The 24,221-nt window shown below is 38.5% G+C and overlaps 1 protein-coding gene across 2 annotated transcripts in view; it reads right to left on the bottom strand.

The window, feature by feature from the left end:
- ANO2 (anoctamin 2) overlaps positions 1–24,221 on the bottom strand; it is a 197,933-nt gene that overhangs the window by 84,686 nt on the left and 89,026 nt on the right. Inside the window, exons 14-15 of one of the 2 annotated variants that reach the window (XM_074901830.1) lie at positions 14,627–14,710; positions 2,669–2,743 (exon numbers count right to left, since the gene is read on the bottom strand). In XM_074901830.1, the coding sequence (XP_074757931.1) occupies positions 2,669–2,743; positions 14,627–14,710 (159 nt within the window). The remainder of the gene's footprint in view (positions 1–2,668; positions 2,744–14,626; positions 14,711–24,221) is intronic. The other variant, XM_074901831.1, reaches the window with a different exon arrangement.

The raw sequence follows: 24,221 nt of genomic DNA, 5'->3' as shown, positions 1-24,221 counted from the left end.
CCTACATTAAAACCCCAAGTTAACAGAAAAAAGAAGTGTGGGGAGGGGGGGAGGAGGGGACAGGTGAGAAAAAATTACAGTCTTTATAACATCAGAGTCACACAACAAACCAGCCCTTAAACAAAGCTTGATTTTTGCACTATCAGTCAAAGGGAAAAAAACAAAAATACATATATATATATATATATATTGTTCTGCTGTTGTGACAATGCGTCATGGCATAGTTACAAAATCAGGTAACATGAATTGTTTTGGAGCACAATCTTCCCCTCTGCCTCATCACCTATGAGGTTTCTTCTTCCTTACAAAAAACTGGCACAAGGAGATGGGATGGGAGAATGCTATAGCAAGTTTTATTCACTCTTCACTACTTCCACAACTATGGGGTTTGAACAAGTTCAGTCTACATTGCTTTTGGCCTTATGTTTCCTAAATGGATAGCAATTATGCTCTGGAAGTTGTTCATAATTACTCTTTTCTTCAAAAGCTTGTGATTATTTTTATTCTGTCATGATATCCTTTTCTGTCCTTAGACTTTAGTCTTGCTTCTAACTCTGCACCTTAATTGCTCAGGCTGGTAATTCTCCAGCTCCCATGCAAACCCATTTAGATCACCTCTTACCACTAGAAAAATACACTTCTATTTTATTAAAAAAACCCCAACACATCTGTTTTTTAAAATATGCTTAAATGTACACTTCATTAGTTATTCAATCTTAGCCATTCTGGAAGTTAACCAAAATGGCAATTGTCTACTTTCTTCTACAACCTGTTAAAAAAACTAATCAAATTTGTGCTTGACTTCATTTTTCTGATTCAACTTTTGTCTCTCTGAATCTGCTCTAGATTTTCCATTTCATAAGGAGAAACTAAACAGCAAATGTAGTCTTAAAAGTCTGTGATATTCCCTGGCTTGTTGCTTAGGTGAAAAGTGTCTTAATTTTCATCAACAGTAATTTTACACTGGAATAAATGAAAGTAAATGAAAGCTTGGCTTTTTAATATGGGAGCCTTCTAAATCCTGAAGAACAGAATGGCAGAACCTGGCCATGCTGTGCTTGTTTCTGTAACTGAACAAGCCTGGGGTGGAAATAATTAAGGAACAAATATTTTTGTGATATCATATACATTGGAAAACAAAATCTGTCAAGAAGAGGACTCATCTACATTTGAAAGCTTTAGAACCTCAGACATTTTCAAAATGATCAGATCACCTGCAAAAATTTCCCACATTCTCCACATTAGCTTTTTTCAAGCAAGCTATTCTCAATTCTGCAGCAATTTTAAGTCCCTTTAAAGATACAGATGAGGAGAAATACGTGTTGAAGTTTGTACAGACAAATTCAGCATGACACCTTTTCCACTATACAGCCTGATACTTTATTTCATTTCACCTGGATGAATCAACAGGTATACACTTAAACATAGAGAAAGATGAAGCACAGAAAGAAAAAGAAGCCATGTCATACACTTTGAAAGACTCAGCTGCAGGTTTGTGTGGAAAAGTAGACTGAGGGGGAAAAAAAAGAAATATTAGGATCAGAAGGGACAACAACAATAAAGAGGAAAAAGCCCTGTGGTGCACCACCTGAAGTGCAGACAGTGAAAAAGCAACCAGAGAAATGAATTAAAGACCACCAACTGGACATGGCCTGAGTTCTAAGTCCATCTCTTTCACAGGTAGTCTTGTAAACATCTAAAAACAAGGAGATCGTCTCCTCTAGCCCTGCAGTGATAACAATATGCAATTAACCCCTTGCTATTTGCCAGAAATAAGAGTAGGAAGGCATACAGAGTGTGCAGGACTCCCCCTCTTCAGATACCCACAGAGAGATGCTCTTCTCTCTCCTTGGGCTGGGTAAGCATCTGCCCTCCTTACTGGCAGCACACTGTGCTTTATGTTTGATTCATTAAAAAAAAAAAAAAAAAAAAAAAAAAAAGAAAGAAGGAATGATGGAAAAACATCCCATGAAGAACAGCAGAGAAGAATGAGGCATGAAGCACCAAACAGCAGAGGCTGGAAGGCACTGTAGTTGCATTACCAAATTCACAATTTTAAAAATCAGACTTTCCTTTTTGTCTTTTTAATGGAAATTCTAATAACCATTCCTCCAGTCAGTTCCAGTGAAATATATTGATTTATAACCTATTAAATATGTGATATTCCCCTTGTGGCCTAACACTATGTGGGTTTACTGAAGTACACTCCATTTCACTTCCTTGGGGAATCAATTATATCATTAAAGAAAGACATCAGTTTAGATGGCATGGTTATTAATCTGCCTTTAGTAAACCCACGTTGCATTTTGTCCCGTTTCTCAGGTACTTCTAGTAAAGCTCAAATTACATTTTCTTTCAAAATATTCCTATTGTGGTCAAACCAATTTGTCTGCACTCGTTTGGATCGTTTCTTTCCTACACTTCACAGAACTGCACAACAGCTGGAGTTGGAAGGGACCTCTGGAGATCATCTTAGTCCAATACCCTGCTTAAAGCAGGGTCAGTTAGAGCACGTTTCTGAGGCCTTTGCCCAGTTAGGCTTTCATTATCTCCACGGATGGAGACTCCAGAAACTATCTGGGTACCTTGTTCCATTGACTGACCACCCACAGTAAGAGCGTTTTTATGTTTAAATGGAACTTTCTGTATTTCAGTTGGTGCCCCTTACCTCTTGTCCTCCACTGGACACTGGAGACAAGGCTGGGTCCATCTTCTTTAATCCCCCCCCTTCAGGTATTTGGACCTGTTGATGAAATAAATCCCCCTGAACCTTCTCTCCAGTCTCAGCCCTCAGTTTCTCAAAGGTTCATCCAGAGGTTTGCCAGATGCTCCAATATTTTAATCAGCTTAGTGACACTTCACTGAACCCCCTCCAGTAAGCCCACGCTTTTCTTGTACGGGGAGGTGCAGAACTGGTCACAGCACTCCAGCTGGGGTACCACCAGCACTGAGTAGAGAGGAAGGATGCCCCCTCTCAATCTGCAGGCAACACACTTCACGATGCATCCTAGGAGACTGTGGGCCTTTGCTGCAAGGGCATGTTGCGGGCTCATGTTCAACTTGTTTGCCAGAGCACCCAAATCCTTTTTTAGCAAACCTGTTTTCCAGTCAGTCATCCCCTAGCCTGTGCTGGTGCAAATTTAAATACAGATTATACATTCTCTCATTGCCTTTTTTCAGCTGTTTTTTCCACCTTTGTCTTGTTAAGATCATCATCATACTGGAGAAAAAGTGTTGTCTTTGGAAATTAGTATCTCATTTTTACTACAGAGGTGCGTCAGTTATTTTGTGAGTTTTTTCTCAGTATGTTTAAAGACCTTTCAATCTTTATCACTTTTTTTTTTTTTAAGCCTAATTTTGCAACATTTATTTCAACTTTACAACCCACAATAATTTTTAAAACTTTGAAATGTTAAGCCTCTTCCATGTTCAACTCCCAAAGCTCTACAATACAGCATATTTCACTAACTGACACCTTTCACTTCTCAAAGATTTCCTTATTGCAGTAAAAAACTATTTACAGACTATATTTCATTTATTGGAGACGGCATATTTACTGTCAGTATTTTTTCCAGAATAGCAGACCATTACAAGAAATACATCTGAAACACTTTGTTATCTGGAGTTTTGCTGGTTTTCTTCATAACGCCTGGTGCTGACTCACAAGCTTGTAAAGATACTTCCATAAATATAGTGCACTTCGGTTTGTATGTACCGGTTAGTTAACAATGGACCCAGTGAAAAGTAAAATCAATAACACCTTTCTGTTCAATATTTATAGAAAGAAGAGTTCTTTGAAACTGTTTTAACTGTTTGCTTTACCTGCAAATTAATATTCATTACTCATGTCTGGTTTTGAGAATTCTTCCCCTTTAAATAATGCCTGAGATCACATTAATTATCATTTTCTTGTTATTCAGTGTCAGTTTTGTCAAAAGAAACAGTCTCTTTTCATATAAAGAATGATGATTTGAAATATATCCATCAGACAAGCATAAGTAAACACAATAAGCTATTTTAAATAATAATTTACAGTAAATAAACCCACAGTTTTTCTGTGTTAGCAGTCACATGGGAGGATTGATGAGGTAGTATACCTTATCACCATTCCAAATCCACTATTCCAAAAGGCCTGGTAAAATCTCCTTGTGGATGATCTACCTGGGTATGAGTTGCATACACAAGGATGACAAGTAGAATAATAGGAATGACGACGATCTGTATCACAACAAATTCAAGGCTCTTTACCTACACAGTGTGTTTGGGAACATTGTAAACACGAAATTTCAACATTATATTGCGTTACGAATCAGGGAAAATAGATTAAATTTTTCCTCAGTGTTTTGTTAGATCATTGGCCTTGGTAAAATTATACCTGAAACCAGCAGGAGTTAGTTAACTGAGCCCTTCTAGAGAACTCACAGTTAGGCTGGTTTTCCTTGACGAGAAGTCTAGTTTATTATAATTTTACCATTATCACCATGCTCAGCTTTAGAGAAGGCAATGGATATACTAAGGCCCCTCTGTACAGAGCCCACAGAGAGTCTTCAGGCTACAGAGTCAAACTAGACCCTATCAGAAATGAAAGCAGTCATAGGACTGACTAACCCCCGCCATCCAAGAGCTTTCATTCCATTCCATTGATTTAAAATTAACAGCACACAGTGAAATTTGACCTCCCCTCTCTTGTGAAGAATCTCTACTTTTGATTTTACGTTGCTTTAACATTCAATTACAGAGCTGTCAACTGAGTCTGCATATTTCAAATTTAAAGTGTAAGCTTTCACCAAACTGTCTCTGAACTTAGAACTGAGAGTCAGTGATTGTCCCATAAGTAAAGGTGGGATCTTTTCCTCCTTCACCTGCATAGCCACTGTACCTTGTTGTAACGTGTCCTTACTAAGAAAAAATAAACAGACAGAAAATACAGGTAGTGATGTGAAACTATGAGATGCAAAAGGAGGATGGAGAAATAATGAGCATTTTTTGGAGGTTAAGTAGAAGAAAATAATCTTGGAAGGAGGACAATAAGACTAGAAGAGGCTGTGATAGGAGCTGCAGAAAACAGGAAGTGGTCTGAAGGAAGTAGGAAGAAAAGGCTGAACCAAAGCAGTGAGGGAGTGACAGTAGAGGAGGAAAGAGATGCAAGAAATTAATTCACTGGGTGGACCCAGAATTCTGGAAAAAAACAATCAACAATCAGTGCCTAGCAGAAAGCGAGAGGACAAGAGGGAATGGCCTCAAGTTGTGCCAGGGAAAGTTCAGACTGGATTATTAGGAAGCATTTCTTTCCAGAAGGGGTTGTTGGGCGTTGGAATGGGCTGCCCAGGGAGGTGGTGGAGTCCCCATCCCTGGAGGTGTTCAAGAGTAGGGTCGATTTAGAGCTTAAGGATACGCTGTAGGTGGAAACTGTGCTAGGCGAACAGTTGGACTAGATGATCCCCAGGGTCCTTCCCAACCTAGATGATTCTGTGAACAGAAAGGCAGAACTGAAGCTGTATTTTTAATACAGCATTTGTAAAACAAAGCAGTCTGACTGCAATAGTAACTATTTTCAAAAGAGAAGGTTAATTTTTCAAGATCTATTTGCAATGTGAAAGACAAGCATCAACACTGTCAAAATGGTGTTTAAGTTGTTATAAGAAATGAGGTCTGACCTATTCTCCAGGCAATTCATCTCAATTAGAAAATCAAGCACAGAACAGAAAAATCAGGTCCAAATGATGCAAAACGGAGTGCAGCACTTGGTCCACTTGTCTATGCTTTCTCTAAGCCACTGTAATTTGTTATGCCAGAAAGGATGGCGACTGGTGTCTATGGGTTATGGAAGATTCCAGACTGATGTTCAAAGGACCATCCCATCTTAAACCCATCAGGATGATCTTCATTGTTGTTTGAGAGGGAGAGGGGTTGGAGGGGAAGGGTTTACACAGACTGCCATGCCAGTAAGGTGGCCATTTTAAACGTGAGACCAATTTTAATCATAAGAATTTAGCTAAATTTGGCAATTGGGCCAAAGATAGCAGTAAACCTCAAAACTGTTCTTGCGCTCTGGCATCAGAGAGTCAAAAAAGCTCCTTTAATTTTTCTGGTTTCATTTCATGGAAATTTAAAACAAAATCATGTGGCAGGTTGAATTTTGAATAGTTATGCTTACCTACAAAGGAATAGCTAAAGGCACATAGATACCACTCCATCATCTTTCAGTGGACTCCTTAACAGAAGATGCACTAGAGGTTTCTTTTCACTATTTAAAAATGTAATATTCCATCTTTAATTATATCCTTAGCTATGCACTAGTCTCTGAGCCTAGACTTAGAGTATGCATTTGGAAACTGTTAAATTAGTCCACACATCCAAACAAGCTTTACATTTTCACTACATGAACAATAGAGACTGAAAGAAGCAGTGAATCTGGCATTGTGTATTAATAATTAAATGTCTACTCTCCCTAAATTTAGTTGTACAATGCCCAGGTGACATCAATAGGAGAAAAAGTTGACTTGAGTTCAGGTTTATCTATTACACGAAATACTGTGATGTGTAGGACCTTCCAATCTTATCCCTTAATTAAGAGAATCATGAAAATGAGCAGATCAGCAGGCAAGTATTTTTCAACTAAGCATGGTAATAGCTGTAGTAGTTGAGCAGTTCAAACTGACTTTTTTAGCTCTTTAAGCCTGGAGTATGTGGAATTTTCATCTTCATAGGATGGATGCCCAAAGGAATTTAATGTAAATGCAGTTTATTTCTTAAAAATTGCAGACAGGATTTCAGTATGTATCAAATAAAAAAATTCCTGGCAAGTAACTTAACTGACTGTTGTTGCCATAGCCAATTTGTGTAAATTTTGTCTCAAATCTGGGCTTCTGTTTTAACCTTGGAGATTAATAGCATTAAATTTACCCTATAAATATGCTCAACAGAAGGTAAAAAATGTACTCCAAGATACAGGAGTTTGTCACCAGCACACAGGAAAGGGAAATACTCTACTTTTTCTTAAGTTCAAGTATTTGCATTAAATTAAAACCCAGAAGAATTCTGGAGATTTCTTTTTCGAACTGAGACTTTGCTGTAACCCTCTAACCTGCTATTATAGTCTTTAACTGGGTACAATGTGATAGTAAGTCATCTGCAGTAACTGCAGACTTAAGGACTAATACTTTATTACTTACTCAGGCAGAATACCCATTAATTTTAAGTACTGATGAATACAACCTGTAGGAATGAGTCTTTCTGTGCAGCTTAATAGGAAAGAGACCTGCATCATCTTTAATGTTGACAATAAGAAGCTTAGGCCTCAATTCAAAAAAGCACTTAATTGTATCTGTATTCGGGACGCTGAGGCATGTGCTTAACTTTAATCGTATGCTTCAGTCCCAGTTACATGATTAAACAACACAAGCTATAGTGCTGCCCTAGAAAGAATATTTCCTTGAGCCAAAATCTTAGTAAGTAACACAAATAAGACCAACAAATAGCAGCCCTGCCTTCTCTCATTTCTAGGTTCAAAGTTCTTCTGAAAAAGACCACTGATTTTTATTTTGGCAGAAAGTCTCATAAGCGTAAACTACCTTTTTCTTAAAATCCTGGTTCTGATCTTCGCTGTTCAGCCTCCAACCGTTGAATAAAAAAGCATCCAGTATTCCTCGTTAAACACCGTTTTGATGTCTAGACAAAACGATGATGATTTATTCCTTTAGAAAAGATAAGCGGTGATTTTGGTTACCTGTAACTTTGGAGAAGAGGAATGGAAGCTAGAGGAGCAAGGTTAATCTCTATCATCTCTGGAAGGACACTGAGATCAGGGAATGGCCCTGACAGCTGGAGAAAGAACAATTTTTTATTCATCTTCACAGAAAGGACAAAAGGACAATCAAGGAGTCAGCCTCAATTTGGTCTCTTGGAAAGTGGTTTTGAAACTATTTTCCAAGCACTTAAAGGAGAAGTGTTTGCAAATAGTCATTATGGATTTACCAAAGGTGAATCGAGATGCACCAACCCGATTGCTTTCTGTTAGAAAATTATTAGACTTGTGGATGAGAGGAGACTCGTCAATGTCATTTGTCTTAACTTCAGCAAAACGCAAGTCCTATGGCCTGGCTCAGAGGGTATTAGCTAACGAGTCATACTCTACCTGGAGACCTGTAACAGCTGGAGAACTGCTGGGGTCTATACCAGGACTGCCCTGTTTAACATTTTTAAAGAAGGACCTGGAGGAGGTGAAGGAATGCTTGCTCATCAAGTTTCCAAATGACATCAGATTCGGAAGAGACCAAACAATATGATCAAGTGCATGGCTGCCATCCAGAGGGACCTGGACAGGCTGAAGGAATGGGTCTATACAAACCTCATCAAATTCAATAAGGACAAATGCAAAGACTTGCCTTTGAAATGGAAAACTCCTTGCAATAGTTGACTCTACCGAAAAGGCCCTTTGGTGTCTCTGCAGACAGCAAGCTGAACATGAGGCAGGAATGTGCCCTGACAGAAAAGGCCAACACCCTGGGCTTAACCAGAGGATCCAGGGAAGTGATTATTTCCACTTCTCAGCGTTCATTAGCCTGCATCTGAAATATTGTGTCCAGTTTTGAGCCCTCCAGTAGAAAAAAATACGTTGCCCAATTTATGCGAGTTTAGCACAGGGCCCTGGAGCGTTTGTCCCATGAAGAGAGGCTGAGGAACGGGGCTTTCTTAGCTTGTTTAAGGAGGTCATCAAGAAGAGAGAGCCAGGTTCTTCACAGTGGTGCACGCTGGGAGGAGAAGAGACAATGGGCATAAACTGAAACAAGAGAGGTTCAGGTTGGATATCACGAGAAGCTTTTACACCATGAGGACAGTCAGGCAGTGTTCAAAGATTTTACCATTTCCATCCTTGCAGGTTTTCAAGACTTGACTGGATAATATCCTGAGCAACCTGGTTTGCTACCATAGCTGACACGCTTTTGGGCAGGAGTTTGGACTAGATAAAATCCCAAAGGCTTTTCCAACTTGAATTCTTCTATGATAGTATATATTTCTAAGTATTTTCTTTGTTCATAGCACAGTATTGGAAGAGCTACCTCCTTCTGAAGGCTGCATGGAATATAATTCTAAATATTGGAGCACAGAACTGCGCCTATACTTTGGGTTCATTTATTTGATACAAATGAGAAAACCCTACCTCAGATTTTCAGATACAGGGAGCAAGTGGGACATTTTTAGCTGCATTTTTTATACTGTTGCATACAAATATAACCAAAATCCAAGACCACAATAGGGATAGAATACACATCATATACACTATAGTCAAAGAACCCACACATCTAAATAAGAACACACCGAGAGACCGTGTCAGCAGTCTTTTGAAGACACAAATTCTGCTTATGAATACTCTGATATAAAACTGGTGTAACTCAGAACTCAAATAAACATTAAAATAATCAGAATTAGAACATTTACCCATCAAATGTGACTTGATCCAATTAGTGAGCCACATATTGATACAACAGAGAGAGTCAGAATCTCTCTAAAATTATTGTCATAAGTGTTCTTATTCATCTTCACTCGTTCTCCATTTTTTATTTTCAAAAGTTAACGATGCAAGGAATAAGTTGGAAAAAAAACCCCAACAGTTACTACATGTTTCTCTTACTATCCCATATGCTTGGAAAGTGAAGTTATTTGTCAAAGTAAAGCAATGAAAGAGGTTGGAAAGACACCGGCCAATTTAAGAAATACTAGATCAAAATTGGTGGGTTTATAACATTAATATTAAGGTCCAATAAATGCTAAAATATATTTTGTCAATATTAGTGACTAAGGAACTCTGGGTTTAGTCACAATTCTTTTACAGTTCTGATTGTTCAACCTAGTATTTATGATCAATTATCTTGGTTTCTTCTACAGAGTTACAGCTAACATTATTTTTAAGTATTTTTTTAATTGTTCTGATCAAGGACTTGATTAGTAAAGAAGTGGGTCCAACACCTGAAGTGTTTCTGAGGCCTTATGGGAGATTTGCTTATGCAAAACTGGGTAAGGAACCAATTATTAGCAAGAATTACCATTTCATGTTTTGCAATGCTGAAATTTTTAAAATATCTAGACAAAGCATTCATCAGCAATATAAAATTCTACTTTATATTTAGCTGTGTCATCCTTACACTAGAGATTTTCCTCTCCAACCAAGCTTGCTTTAATTCAGTTGTTAACTGAAACAATGGTTCAGAATGAAATATTTATTTAGTTTCAATTACCAGCTGAATTAAAAATTTAAATAACTTATTCTGCCACTTTCATATTTAAAATTAAAGGCAAGCTAGAATTTCAGATTCTATTATTCCCAGGGTTTGCTCCAAGTTAGAGGACACGAGCCAAGAGAAATTTTCTATAAAGAAAATTTTCCTTGAGAAATATGTAGAATAAGTTACTTGGTTTCCTGCCAAATATGAAAGATAAGAATATATATGATGTTGCGTCACGTTTGCCAGATCAGCTGGACACTTAATGAAAAGGAGTCAGGGCCTGATCCATCTCTCCCAGAAATGACTGGAAGGCTTTCTTTCCACCAGCCCCAGTGAGAGTTGGATCCAGCCTCATCTGCATGTTTTCAGGCACAAGACCAATCTTCATTTCCTGACCTGCATGTATTTCCATTGACAACATTATTATTGCACAGAGAGAGGAACAACCTGTCAGAAGATTACAACTCTTCAACACCTTTTTTTAGTTAACATTCTGCAGATACAGTAGTTTTTACCCTATTCGTTAAATATTTCTATCCACATCTTCCATGTTATGGTGCATTAAACAAGAACAAAAATAATATGAATGGCTCTATTGCAAAAATTGCATCTGCCATATTTTCACGAATGTTTTGTCAGACACATGCATTCATACACGCACACATACGCCTCCATCTCTGCTGCCAGGATAAAGAAGCCTTTATGTACATGAATCAAGAAGTTCTACATTGCAAGCCTTTATTTATGTGATCACAAGGAATCAAATAGTGCTACTGATTATAAGACACCTCATTGCAGGTTTCCAGAATCAGTCCCTTAAAACTCACCATTTTTCTGAACAAATGTCATAAATTATAGGGACTATCTGTTTATGCATTTGCTACCTAACCTGAGGCATTTAATGTAATTTTTTTTACTCATTTAGCTTTAAATGTATTTGCTACTGAAATAGTAGAACCTAGGTGTGTTATTGCAAGAGAAACTTCACACCAATCTTTTGTGAAGTGCTCTGAGCCCTCACAGTTTCTTTCCCACTCTCAAAATAACCAATAAAATATTTATTAAAACAGCCTGAACCACACAGGGTGGTGTAGGCTGAAATCTTGTTCTTTGTTCATTACAGTAGCCTAAATACCCTAAGTAATATTTGTATGAAAGCTGTATCCTATAACACAAACCCCATTGGGCAAGTAATACATTAGACCTGTAATACTTTCTATTGCCAGTCTCATCAAGGTGATTTGGAATTTGTTGCCTGGGTAGAGTGACTCATATGTTTACTGGTCTGACAGGTGCTGGGCATCTTCACACTCATTAAAGTTAATGACTTCAACAGCAGACAAGGAAAGCTGTACGTTGAAGCAGGTTTCCTCTTAACAGGTATTCCCAAGTTTTCATTTAAGACAGTAAGTGGTGTCAGTTATCTTCTGCAATCACAAAACCAGCCCATAACCAAACCCCTATCCCTTCGTGGCAAAAATAACCCAATTAACTTCACAAGGACTCCTGGTTGGAATAAGGCAAGGAAAAAAATTGCACCATCCACAGAGATTTCCACATAAAAGCTCAGTTTCTTGCCATAAAGCTAGTCACATCCTCACCGGAACAGAGGAATTAACATACTGGAAACAAGCCAGTAATTTTATAGAAATATATGCCTTCAAGTAAGCTCTAAATCAGTATTCTCACAATCGCCGCAGCTTTGGCATCATTTCTATCCCAAGAAGTCACAGCTGCTGAACTGGAGACTTCTGACTTCATATTAGATAAGCAATAAGAAGTTTTAGGCAGTGATGCCAGAGCGTGTCCTTTGATATCAACACAGCACGCTACAGTTGCTGACCAGCTACACCCAAAAGATATGCTAGATTAGACTAGTTAGCTAAAAATACTCAGGCAAGAACTTCAGAGAAACTTATGCCATGACAGACTGTCAACCAAGATGTGATGAGACTGAGACCTCACAGGCTTCTGCGTATTCATACAAAACCAAGAAATTAAGAGGACCGAATCTTTAACTACAGAGAGACCTCTGCTTTGATGCCTGTCCAAACACTAGATCTGCACTATTAATATGACAAAGTCCTGTACCCTGGCTTTGACCCAACAAGACAGAAATACTGAGCCAGAGACCTCACAGAAACCTGTTCCTTAATATTAACCTGCCATGCAAAAACTCCTGAGCTAATGGCCTGGCAATGAGCATAATATACGGCCATCTGAAGGAAGAGAAAGAAAAGATTAAAACCTCTAAAAATTAGGCAGAAGAACTATTGCAGTCTTATATACTCATCAGTTTTAACGTCCAACTTTTCAGGAACTTCCGAAGCAAAATGTAGTGGTACATTTCCACAGTTATACTAAACACAACAGTTCAATTAACAAACTGCCCGTTCTCATCTTCGGCAGGTCTCACACAAACATGTCATGTCCTTATAATATCATAAGACGTCAAGGGATAAACCACTGGGCAACACATCTTCCAAACCCGGACAAATGTTCTGCTTGCTGGAAAGAATTTGAAGGAAATCAAAAAAGTGATCGCAACAGAATGAAGTAAGCAAAATGTTGACTGATGAAAAACTGCTCAGATGTTTGAAATATATTTCAGTAATTTGAGGAGAAATGGTAGTCACTATGTTGCAGGATGAGTGCATTTATTAGAAATTTACCTTAATCAACCGAAATCAAATATTCTGCTGTATAAAAACCTGTTTGCTCCCTATGAGTATCTGTTTGATGGCAAATGTCAATGTAATTTAAATTTTAATGAAGTTTAGAGAAGAGATTGAGATGACTATGGGAAACTTTTCCAGAAAGTACTTAAATGACTCTATACACTTTTTTTTTTTTTTTCCAGAATTATTTCAGAATTAGATATCATCAAAACTCAGGAGGTTTGCAGGTCAAAATGCCTACATCAATTTCCAAAACAGGATTTTGTCTCTTATAAGGACATAGGAGAAAGTCTGCATTCAGATACACCCAAAACTTGAAGCAAATATTTTCTTTCTCAGTGCTATTTTTCCATCTACATGGGCACAAAAAGTAATTGGAGAAAAAATATTCCAGAAAATCCTCTCCCTTCTTGATGTCTGAAAGGAGTTCTTCCAATTTTTATAGCGTTGGACCTTTACACTGTTCCTCATTTTCTATCTATGCTCTTAGCGTTTTTCATTGCTCTTTTACCTTAAATTATTGTCTAATATATCATGCTGCGATTTCTGTGTCTCATTTAAGATAATCATCCAACACTGCCTCATGACTACAGAAGTCTAATATTCTACAGCATCAATCACTGACTTGTTTCCAGATTTCACTTAAAGTCGGAAAAAGCTGAACAGCAGCAGCTGCTTTATCTGTGTTCTGTAGTCTTTGATCCTTCACTTGGAAGCCTAAAGAACTGTGTAATGTGTAAGGGAAGACCTCCCCATACTGCCCCGTGCGAGTCCCTGCTCATATTGGGCAAGTCTTCTGTGGAGTTTGGTTGGGCAGTCTCACTGAGATCAAAGATTCACTGCAAACATGACAGTGATCAGGAGAAGAAAGGGATAGTTAAGTTCTTTCATAAGCTTCAAGGCTAAATTTTTGGACCCAGCTGAAAACTGGAGTATTCTCCACTTCAGATACCGGTTCTCAATGTTTAAACAAATTAAGCTGTTTCCTTCTACCTGGAAACTGGACGTAGTTTTGGAATGCTTTGGCTTTGCTGGCACATGTGGCATGCATGGAATAAGCAATGGTTAACCAAGCCTAACTGACAAAGTCTACTAATGACTTATAAGTGCTTAGGACATAGGCCTCAACCAGCAATTTACAAGAGGAGAATGGGGGAAAAAAGTGCTTGTTCTTAGGTTTGAAATAGCCATAGAAAGCTTAAACACACTTCAATCTGAAAATGATATACTAATTATTTTTCATTTATACTGGACATGCTATCAAAACTGCACAACTGTGTAACTGCAACATGACTAAAGATGCCAATGATACCTATGCAAATGAAATCACTATAATAAAACCTGTTTTCTCTACTGTCCACAAAGTATTGAAATTCTAGGTCATTGCTATAACAATTCCTGTGGTGATTATCTTACTAGTCATCCATCACTCTACAGATTAGATCCTGAACCACCTGTCAGCTATGTTCCTATACAAATTGCTTTACTTTGCAGAGCTAGCAAAGTGATGACCTCAAAGCCTTTCAATGGCACTGCAGGGCTGTATAACACCAGAACCCTAGCAAGCAGCTTACAAGACCGATTGAGAGCACCAAAACGTGCCTTTTGCCTTTTGCAAACTATCCATCAGAGACAGAAAAAAAAAAAAAAAAAAAAAAAGATAATCCCAATGGAACAAAACACAAATCCAATATAAGCAAAAAAGAGTAAGTTGCATCTTACTTCATTTGAATTTTCCGCTGTGATGTTTTTATGCTTCAGCTTTTTCTGCAGCAGTTTGATTTCATACTCTGGTCTGGGATGCTCCTGAAAAAGGAAAAAAAAAAAAAACAACCAAATGTGTGATAGTGATTAAGAGAAGAAAAAAAAAAAACAAACAAAAAAAAAACCAAACAACAAGTAGTTCTGGTCACTTATCCATGATCCAAGCCATCAAGATGATTCAATACCACAGCACCTCTTGGACTGGGGGGGAGGGGGATCACTGCCTAGAGGTATGGGATACATTATGGGATGCAGAGGAATAGCATTTAGGGATTGCACAGGATTTATTATGGGATGTTTAGGGGAGAAACCAAAGTTGGGGAAAGGAGAGATCTAGGTCACTTGGGGAGGAAAAACTGTGGACAAATAGAGGGATAAGGGGATGAAGAGGGCTGGTCACATGTAAATAGTTTGCTGGTCTGGATGGAATTCCGACCACCAACAACTGGAGCAAGTGCAGGTGTGAGACTGAGTATGTAAGTGCTAGTGGAGATCAAGCTGGAGTAGCTGGCAAGTAGGTGAAGTGCCTGGGAGCCAGGGAGGTGTGAGTCGCTAAGGATGAGACCACGGTGCAGTTGGCTATCAGGACAACCAGGGGAGTCCCAGCCAACTGCCAGCGAGACCACAGGGCCGGGGGTCTCTGGGAGTGCGATCAACTGGAGCTGCACTCACTCTGGAGTGTGTGTGTGTCTGTGTGTCCTCAAGGTCAAGACCAGGGTGGGTTGGGTGTTGAGGGACCAGACGAGTCCCAGCCAGCTCTGGGGAGCAGGATATATCTGTGAGTGAGCAACTGTAGCACTGTGGGCTTGTACCTCTGGGTGCCAGAAACTGGGGGGACTGGGGCCCAGGGGCAACTACTGGGCAGCCTGACTGAGCCCAGCTGCTGGGGGGATCCACATTGTACATATACACATAAATATATTCTCACTAGCAGATCCCCATCCTGCTCAGCCTGGGAGAGGAGCAGGATGAGGCCGTTGTGCTGTCCGTGGTTTTGTGCCTGCTCTGCGTGTCTGTCCGTGTAATCTGTGTGGCTAGCCATGTATATATGCACATATGTGGTGTATATGTGTGCTCTGCGTACGTGGGTCTGTTGGGAATACAGGTTGGACCCGGGGCTGCCTCGCCTCTCTTAGGCTGTTGGATCACCCCTTTCAAGGTTTGCTTGCAAATGACATTTTTCTTTTCCTAATTAGAGCATAAATTAAGCATGGTAGCACAAACTTACTACAATTTTAAAGAGAGTAGCTCATAAAAAAGACGAATGCCATGTATGTCCTCATTCCTGCCAAGATCTGAATTCATTCAGAGCCTGGAATTTGGTTTGATGCCTCCTACAAAAAGGCTATTCCTATGGCATTGGTCTTACCATCTATCCTTACTATAATTAGAATTTATGCTTATTAGCCCAGTCACCAAATTGACTTACTAACACTTTTTGATTAATCTGATAGCCATAAAGAGAATAAAAAACATTTTTAAAAAATTAATTGATCCTCGTGGACAATAGAACGAGGGTTGCATGGAACTTCAGCAGTCTTCCTTGGGGATACATGTTCTCTCTCTTTTTTGTTATTTGTAATATTCTCACTACATCAAGACACCATCTTGAGCATTCTCTGTTGCACACCAGTACACAGACACAGTGAGACTTCCAATGTATTTTTAATCCTGATTATGAGATTGTCCTGGCATATTGAACAGAAACGTGAGCACACTACCACTTAAATAACTGCCTTAAATTAATATTTCTGTATCTTTTTGAACTTTATGAACAAGTCATATGTATGTCTGCCCTAAAGGCAGTCCCACAAATGGTACATGCATTCTACTTCGCCCAGGGAGTCTGGTACTAACATGAGAGACTTGAAGGAACATTTTTTTCTCTAAAGCTGAAGTACTGCTGTGCCCCTGAGACTCTAGCGCTATGATTCCATACCAAACAAATATAATGAAACTGCTAGCATGACAGATTGTTTTATACTTGTAATTTTATGTACGATTCAAATCAATAAAACATGTTCTAAGGGTGCAGTGCGACACTCTTTGCATCACAGAGTTCTTTCACATTACTTACGCCTCACGAAAAAGTCAATACCACAATGAATGTAGTTCAGAAATCGCTATAAGACTCCTTGTCACAAGGTTTACTGTTGTTAATATAATACTTAAAAAGTGCTATATATGGAACTCCAGGAAAGCATGAGGCATGGGGAATCTTTGACATTACTAAAGCTGATTAGCAGCAGAAAGGGTGGTGAGCGGGATGGGGAAAGGAAAGGCAAAGGTACAACAAAAATTGTTTAAAGATGTGGTCAGTGCACATATCTTCATGTTTTGTAAGTTTTCACTAGCTTGTTGATTTGCATTAATTTGTATCACGCTTCTTTTGATAAGGTTCAGAGGTCAGATGGAAGAAACATCTTTAGACTTAAATGAAGGAAGGATAAAGGCATCAGGCATGGATGGCTACATGAGAGGAGACAGCTTGATGAAAGTAGGGAAATGAGATAAATGAAGCTGTAAGAAACAGATCTAATCACACGATGAGAGCACCTGCAGAGCTGAATTGGCTTTCTTCCTTTTTTTCTTATTTTCTGCTAAGCAAAGCATTCTGGGACACCAGGGGCAGCTGCCAGAGTTCAGAACAACTTTTCAAAATTGGCTTGAAAGGAAACAGAGTGAGAAAATAAAATGCCAAGCAAAACATTGTACTGCAACTTACTTTTTTGATATTGGCAGTTTGGCTTTGAGTACATATTCTGTTCAAATTTGGTCATGTTTAGTTTTCCTAGTAAGACATTTCAATGTCCTTTTAACTGCATTTCATACACCTACATCTGGATTGGAAAATGAGCTGATCTGTCTTCACTGAATCTGCCAAGTCATCTTACCCTTGACTGAACAGACCACAACGCTTCATGAAATGCATGTATCTGTATATTCTTTTTAGGAGTATATTGCATGAAGCATTTTCTTACAGTACAGATTTAGAGATATTTGATCCTGATCATATATAGATGGATGTGAAGGAACAATCCCACTCCAATGTAAAAAGAGTGTGATTCAGAATCAGTTATATGTCTGAAAATGAGAAGAGTTCTACACTTAGGACAATAAGCTAGAAATAGTTGTGATGACTTGAAGAAGGCCAAATGTCCATGTAGGGATAAATATGAATCCCACAATGCTGGAAGTTTGCCAGTACAGCTGCCAGACACTTATTGAAAACCATGTGAGCCAAGGTACTTTGAGGCCAAATGAGTGCTCAGAGTAGAAAATGATAATTCCCATCCTGAAAACGAAGAGCCAAATCATGAAATTTTTACTCAGACAAAACTCATATTGACGTCAGTGGGAATTTTCCCTGAGAACACTCTCCAGGATTTGCCTCAAACATACAACATGTGTATCCACTATACATTGCAAATTAAAGCTGTGTAGGTAATGATCCAGTTTGATAAGAATATATGTGAACCAAGCTCTCTTTGATTTTTCCTTGATTTAGGAAGAAAGTGATAATGGAATTTTACAAAGCATGCATGACAAACACATCTGGATTGCTAAGAAAAAATAGAACCTTAGCAACTATCCCAGATTAAGAGACCAAAGGAGCTACCGGCAAAAAATAAGCCAACCTATTGCTTCAGTTTTACATGTTAAGAAAAGTCAAAGAAACACAGCGAATTCATTGAACATATTAGGATAACCTAATATGCTGAACGTAAGTAGAGCAGCAAAGCAGTGCACACTGGTGGGAAAGAAGGTTTCTACAAATGAAAACTGGAATAATCCAGCTGCTGCCCTAAATAAAGATGGAAACTTGGAATGAACAGAACAGAGAGCCCAGCTGTTCTCTGCTGCAAGAGGGTTAATTATTACAAACCAAGGACTAAAACCCTCTGTTTCTTATGATGATGACACAGTGGGTAGCAGGGGGAGAAGTCTAAGGAACAGATTGTCATTCACACTAATGATCTGTTTAGAATGTCCTAGTAATGGGATGCTCATCCAAGGAATTTTACATCTCAGTACATATGAAGGGATCACTGGTAGAAGTTCACGATCTTTTCAGTCTTGATCCCTTGCGTAATAAACTTGATTTATGTAAAATTAGAACAAAACCTTGGATAACATTACTACAAGTTTAGGGATGTTAAAAGACAAAAGCCACTGTACAAATACATAGGAACTCAACTATCAAAGGTTTCTAAAAGCAACATAAAACTGAAATAGTTAAAACACAAGAACCCATAAGGCATATTATGCAAATATATTTGCCAGATAGATAGATTGCCTTTGCTTGCTTCCATTGAGCAAGAACAGTAGTAGTGCTTTAGAGGATTACCCACAAAACTAAATTTTGAAATACGCCGTCAGATTTTTAAGTGACCTTAAGCTAGGACCAAACAATAAATGCTGACATTGCAATATCAAGATATCACAGTTTGTGGGTAATTATAGCAGAATTTAGCATCATTATTTTTGTTCATTATTTAATTAAAATTCAACCCATTTAAATACTTCTACATCAGGAAGTGGAATTGTGTGAAGCCAGATGTCCCTTGAACTATGGCATTGAAAATTTTGCTAAAAATTACTTATTCTACTACATGGCAAGTTGTTGCTGAAACAAATGAGCTGACAAACTTAAAGAAGAAACCCAGCTGGGAAGTTGGATGCTAGCCCATTAAAATAGAGCATCACCCCATTGCCCGTGGAACAACTTCCAGTTTATCTTATTGCTCTAACTTTGATATAATATTACCTGGACTCTAGAAAATTTAAAATGTCTGGTTTATTATTATTTATGTTTTTTGTTTTAGTTATCCTATGGTAGTATCAAGTAGTCATGGGCTGAGACCCTCACTTTAGCCACTATAGAAACATAGAACATCTTCTCAAAAAAAAAAAAATTCTTAAAGAAGGGATTTTTTTCCCCCCTTTGGGCACTGTTTTCTTGGTTTGTCTGATAATATGTAACAGTGGGAACACTTGCCTGTGGAGGCACTCTTTAGGGGAGCATGTTTATGGAAATTTTTTTCTGTCGATATTTAAGATTGAGTGTACTTTGGACGTATTTCAGATTTGTAGCTCTCACAAAACGAAATACAATAAACAGTGCAAAATCCTTTAAATCTGATCTAAAGTAGCTGTTTCACAAGTCATAACATCATGGTCTCAAGATAAAATATCCTACAGATTAGCAAGGTCAGAATTCAACAGTTTCCTCAAACTAAGATAAGGTATTTCTCTTCTAAGCAAAATTAAAATCATGAGACGCTGGACTCTGAACTTGCCATTGGTCTAAGGCTACGTATTACACATTATGCACCACAGTGATACTAAGAAACTTCGAGAGAAGTTTAAAAGAGAAGATTGCTGATGCACAAAAGAGACAAGCATTTTGTAGGTTCATCCTATTACAGCTGGTCAGAGGTCACAGATTTGAGATCTATGATTGAGTGGGCAAGTAGCTGTCAAAGTTGAACTCTAGATCAAACTTACAACATAGTACTTATATCAATCCCATGGACAGAATTATTTGATAGAATGCAAATATCGTTAATTTCCCTGTCTTTCACTTACCAGAAAGGTAAGTGAATAAAAGGCAAGAAAGTTTCCAGCATGCCAGATCTCCAAGTCTCTATCAGTCTCTCCCATTTTAATAAAGATGTCTCATAAATAGCCCAGTCTTCCAGGTAATATCAGATCAGATTTTTGTTTATGAAATAGTGTGTTCTCAGCACTGGCTATTTATGATATTTTCTGGAATTTTCATTTCCCTGGAGTTTTCTTCCTTTCAGCCTCTGTGCACCTGGAACCCATGGCTTACAGGCAACCTGGTTTATGAGGTAAAACAACGGGACTCTATATAGCGTTCTAAAGTACACTGCCTAAAATATCTTAAAGCACATATATGGGAATCAAGATAACACACATTTTATAATATCCGGAATTATCTTGTTCCTAAAGGTGTATATTCTGACCAACTACTGTCTTTCCAAACCTTTGTGAACTTTTCAAATTGAACCATGATCCAGATTAGAGGATTGGCTCCTCTCTAACGCAGAGAAATACACACTTTAGCTAACCTGAACTAAAAATCTCTTTGACCATAAATATTTGATCAGTCTTTATTAATTTGTTTCAGCCGTACCAGTGCCTATTTTAATTGTTTTCCATAAATATCCCGATGACTGCATTTACAGCCAGGAATGTTCACTAAAACAACTTATTTGAAGGAAACATGAACGTTGATTTTGTACTCAAAATCTTTTACATTTGAGGCTTGAGTTTAATGGCTTGAGTTTCACAGCAGCATAAGCCAGTCTAAGGCTGGGCTCCCATGCTCTCAGACTTGCTTTCACCTTGCACTAACCACACATTTCCATTTCTGTCCTTACACTGTCATCAGGGCACATGCAGCTGCATGGTATGACCAGGATAAAAACTCCTACCCCTCATACTCCCAGCAACCCTTCAGCTCTATCAGCTGTCTGAACTGTTCACAACTCAGTTGTACAACTGCCAGCATGCATGTGAGAGGAAGAACAAGACTGCATGGCTGGGATAACAGCACCATGGCAGTGTGGAGTTAAGATTGGCTTAAGCTGCTATGCGGTTGCAATCTATAAATGAGGTTGAATGTTTCAGAGGAGCTGATTTAATGGGTTACTATAGCTAGAAGGGTCTTCCTAACCCATGTGCTTCTTTTCCCCTGCCCAATATCCTGATTATACTATGGGAAAATATATCTAATTAATTGGTTGCCTCCGCCACAAACACCGTCTACTTTATTTTTGGAATTACTTCTCCACAGGTTTAATCAGTGGGTTCAGGTGGTGGATTAGAATTAGTAATATGAAAGTAAGGAGGGGATCTCTACCTAGTGGTATCAGTGAACTATTAAGGCATGTTATGCAGCTTCACCCTGTGAGTCTAGATCTTTCAAACAAAGACTTCAGAGAATAACATGGCCAATATATTAAAAAAGAAAAAAACAAAACAAACAAACCTAGCCTCCTAATTTTATAAACTGAGGTGAATAAATCCATAGATAACCACCTAATCAAAAACATGAATTTTAGAAAACAGAGAATCACATTAAAGAGAAAGGAAGAGTTTTGATTTTCATCTAGAAACTGTGCCACATAATCCAGGTGCCTGCATTTACATTTTGGATGCATTTACTGGAGGAGGCTGGACATCCACCTTCAATGGAAGAGCAGATGGAATCTGGATGTCTAACTTTCAGAGTCCTTTGAAAATCTCAGCTTAAGATGTCTACCTTAATACACTCATCTTTGAAAATGTTGGGATAGACATACATTACAGAGATAGGGAGAACTTCATTATTGTTTAATGAACTATTAATGGACAAGCTACAGATCAGAAGCGTTTTACACAAACCTACACATAAAAATGACAAAAACTTTCTACACTGCCTAGAAGAAATTTAATCTTGGAGTAGAAGTAGCAGAGTAAGACAGAAGCAGGAAGATGAGATCTGAAAAGAGTCAGTGGAGTTACGCTGATTTGAAGTCAAGATTCAAAATTTTTAAAAGTGTTTATGTTTTCCATAATACTGAAATAATAGAAATAATGATAAATATTTCTATAGCTCTGACCCGGAGAGGTGTAGTTGAATCTAGAAAAAAAACCCACACGGTTATGTGCTCTTGGAAAGTAATCAATAAAGTAAGGCCATTTGCAACTTGTATCAATAAAACATTGTCTCACACCACATAATCAGATATTTGATGTAGGTGTAATGTGGGAGAGTTTTCATCAGCATGCATTTGCAACAATTTTGCACTACTCATAAGCATCCATATGCATGTGAAAACGAAGGAAATTAAACAAAATTAAAAAGCCTAAAGAAAAACTAAAGAATAGGAAACAATTATTCTGAAATAAGAGTCCTGAAACTTTGCATTCATTTTAAACAATTGGCAAATTTTGCTTTCATTAAACAGTATCATGAAGTATTGTTCTTAAATTTTAAAAGCTTTTCCCAAGTTCAAAAGTACTTTTAGAAATAAATTCCACTGGGTTTAGTACACTGCAGATTGACGGTAGAGATACTTCTCCTTCCATCTTATTTTAGTCTTGATTAATCTTCCTGTGCCAATTACACTTCTTGGGAAAAAAGAAAAAAAAAAAAATCACAGAATAAATATCAATGACCTATCAATAAAAGACTTTAGAGAAGACTAAATTACATTTAGGCCTCTTTATTCTAGTATATTAAAATAATTTTCTTAACACATTTCCACATTATTTAGATATGCAGCTGGCATTAAAAAAATGGCAGCCTCCATTCATACACGCAAGTAAATGTCAAGTGCATTTTAAATTTAAAACAAAAAAAAGCTCACTTCCTTAAAAAGAAAGTTCTTTCCCCACACAAGAGAATACATAATGATGTGGTACTGAGGTTCCTGGAGCAACCACGTGAACTAGGACCAGATTCTGATCTCCTTGTTGACACCAATAGCAGGTTAATTTGGAGGCTGTCAGCATGTCTAATTTCCCTAATACTGAATCAGCCTAAGACATCTTCAGTGCACAGGAAAACTGATTTTGTTAGGTGCAGCAGAGGAGGACAGAGGGGGGGTGAGAAAGAAGGCTGAGAAAAACCAATGGTGTTTAAGAGGCCTTTGTATGAGAGAGTTAAAAAAGGGGGTACTGTGACTTTGGGGGACCTGAAAAAGTCAGACAGGGTTTGTGAGACTGGGAGAGAAGGTGTCTCTCCACCCCCTTATACCTGTCTTTCTCAGAACAAATGCTCCCTTGTAGTACAGATCTGCCACCCTCACTCCATATCTTGCCTGTTCTGCACGTCGCTGGCAAAGCCTGCTTGCCCACCTGGATCTCCTGTGTCACTGGGAAGGAGGAGAGGAAGAAGGAAAGGCCTAGAGATGGTCCCTGTTCCTAGAGGGGCAGTGCTGGATGAAGATACGGGATGCACTAGTCAAGGCAGAGAACTATTAGAAAAGAGGAATTTCCTCCCTGTTGCTCCTTTCCTCTACCAGTAGCTCCTATTTTCCATTATCCACGCCATGACCATGCTCGGGGCAACAACCACCAGAGCAGAGAGATGTGCTGCACAGGCTGAAAGAGCCCAGTCCAGCTCCTCCTCCACAGCTTCACACTCCAAGCAACTGCCCAACTCTGCACCTACACCAGAGAACGTGAAGATGTGAGCCTCCTCTCTGAACTCGGGGCTCTACAGGGTGAGAGAACTCATGTCACCCCAGGGTGACCCAACCTTTGAGTGGCCCATCACAACATCCTGAGGAATCAAGGCTACCTATAAGGAATCAGAAGCTTTGAGGTTTGCAGACAATTCAGTTCTGGAAAGAACACAGGAGGTCATTATAATGGAAAAGGAATGAAAGAGAAGAAGTGAAAGCATGTTGATATGTTTGGTAGAAGAGAAATAAAGGAAAACTAACTAGAATCCTACCATGTTGTAGCACATCTCTAGCTCAACAGTCTTGGACTGAAAAATAATGTAATCATCTATCTTTATGAACTCCTTGACAAG

This window comes from Athene noctua, chromosome 3 (assembly GCF_965140245.1).
Source record: "Athene noctua chromosome 3, bAthNoc1.hap1.1, whole genome shotgun sequence".
NCBI classification, from domain to species: Eukaryota; Metazoa; Chordata; class Aves; order Strigiformes; family Strigidae; genus Athene; species Athene noctua.
The sequence above is the reverse complement of the archived record's forward strand: the minus strand, read 5'-3'. Positions and strand labels throughout refer to the sequence as shown.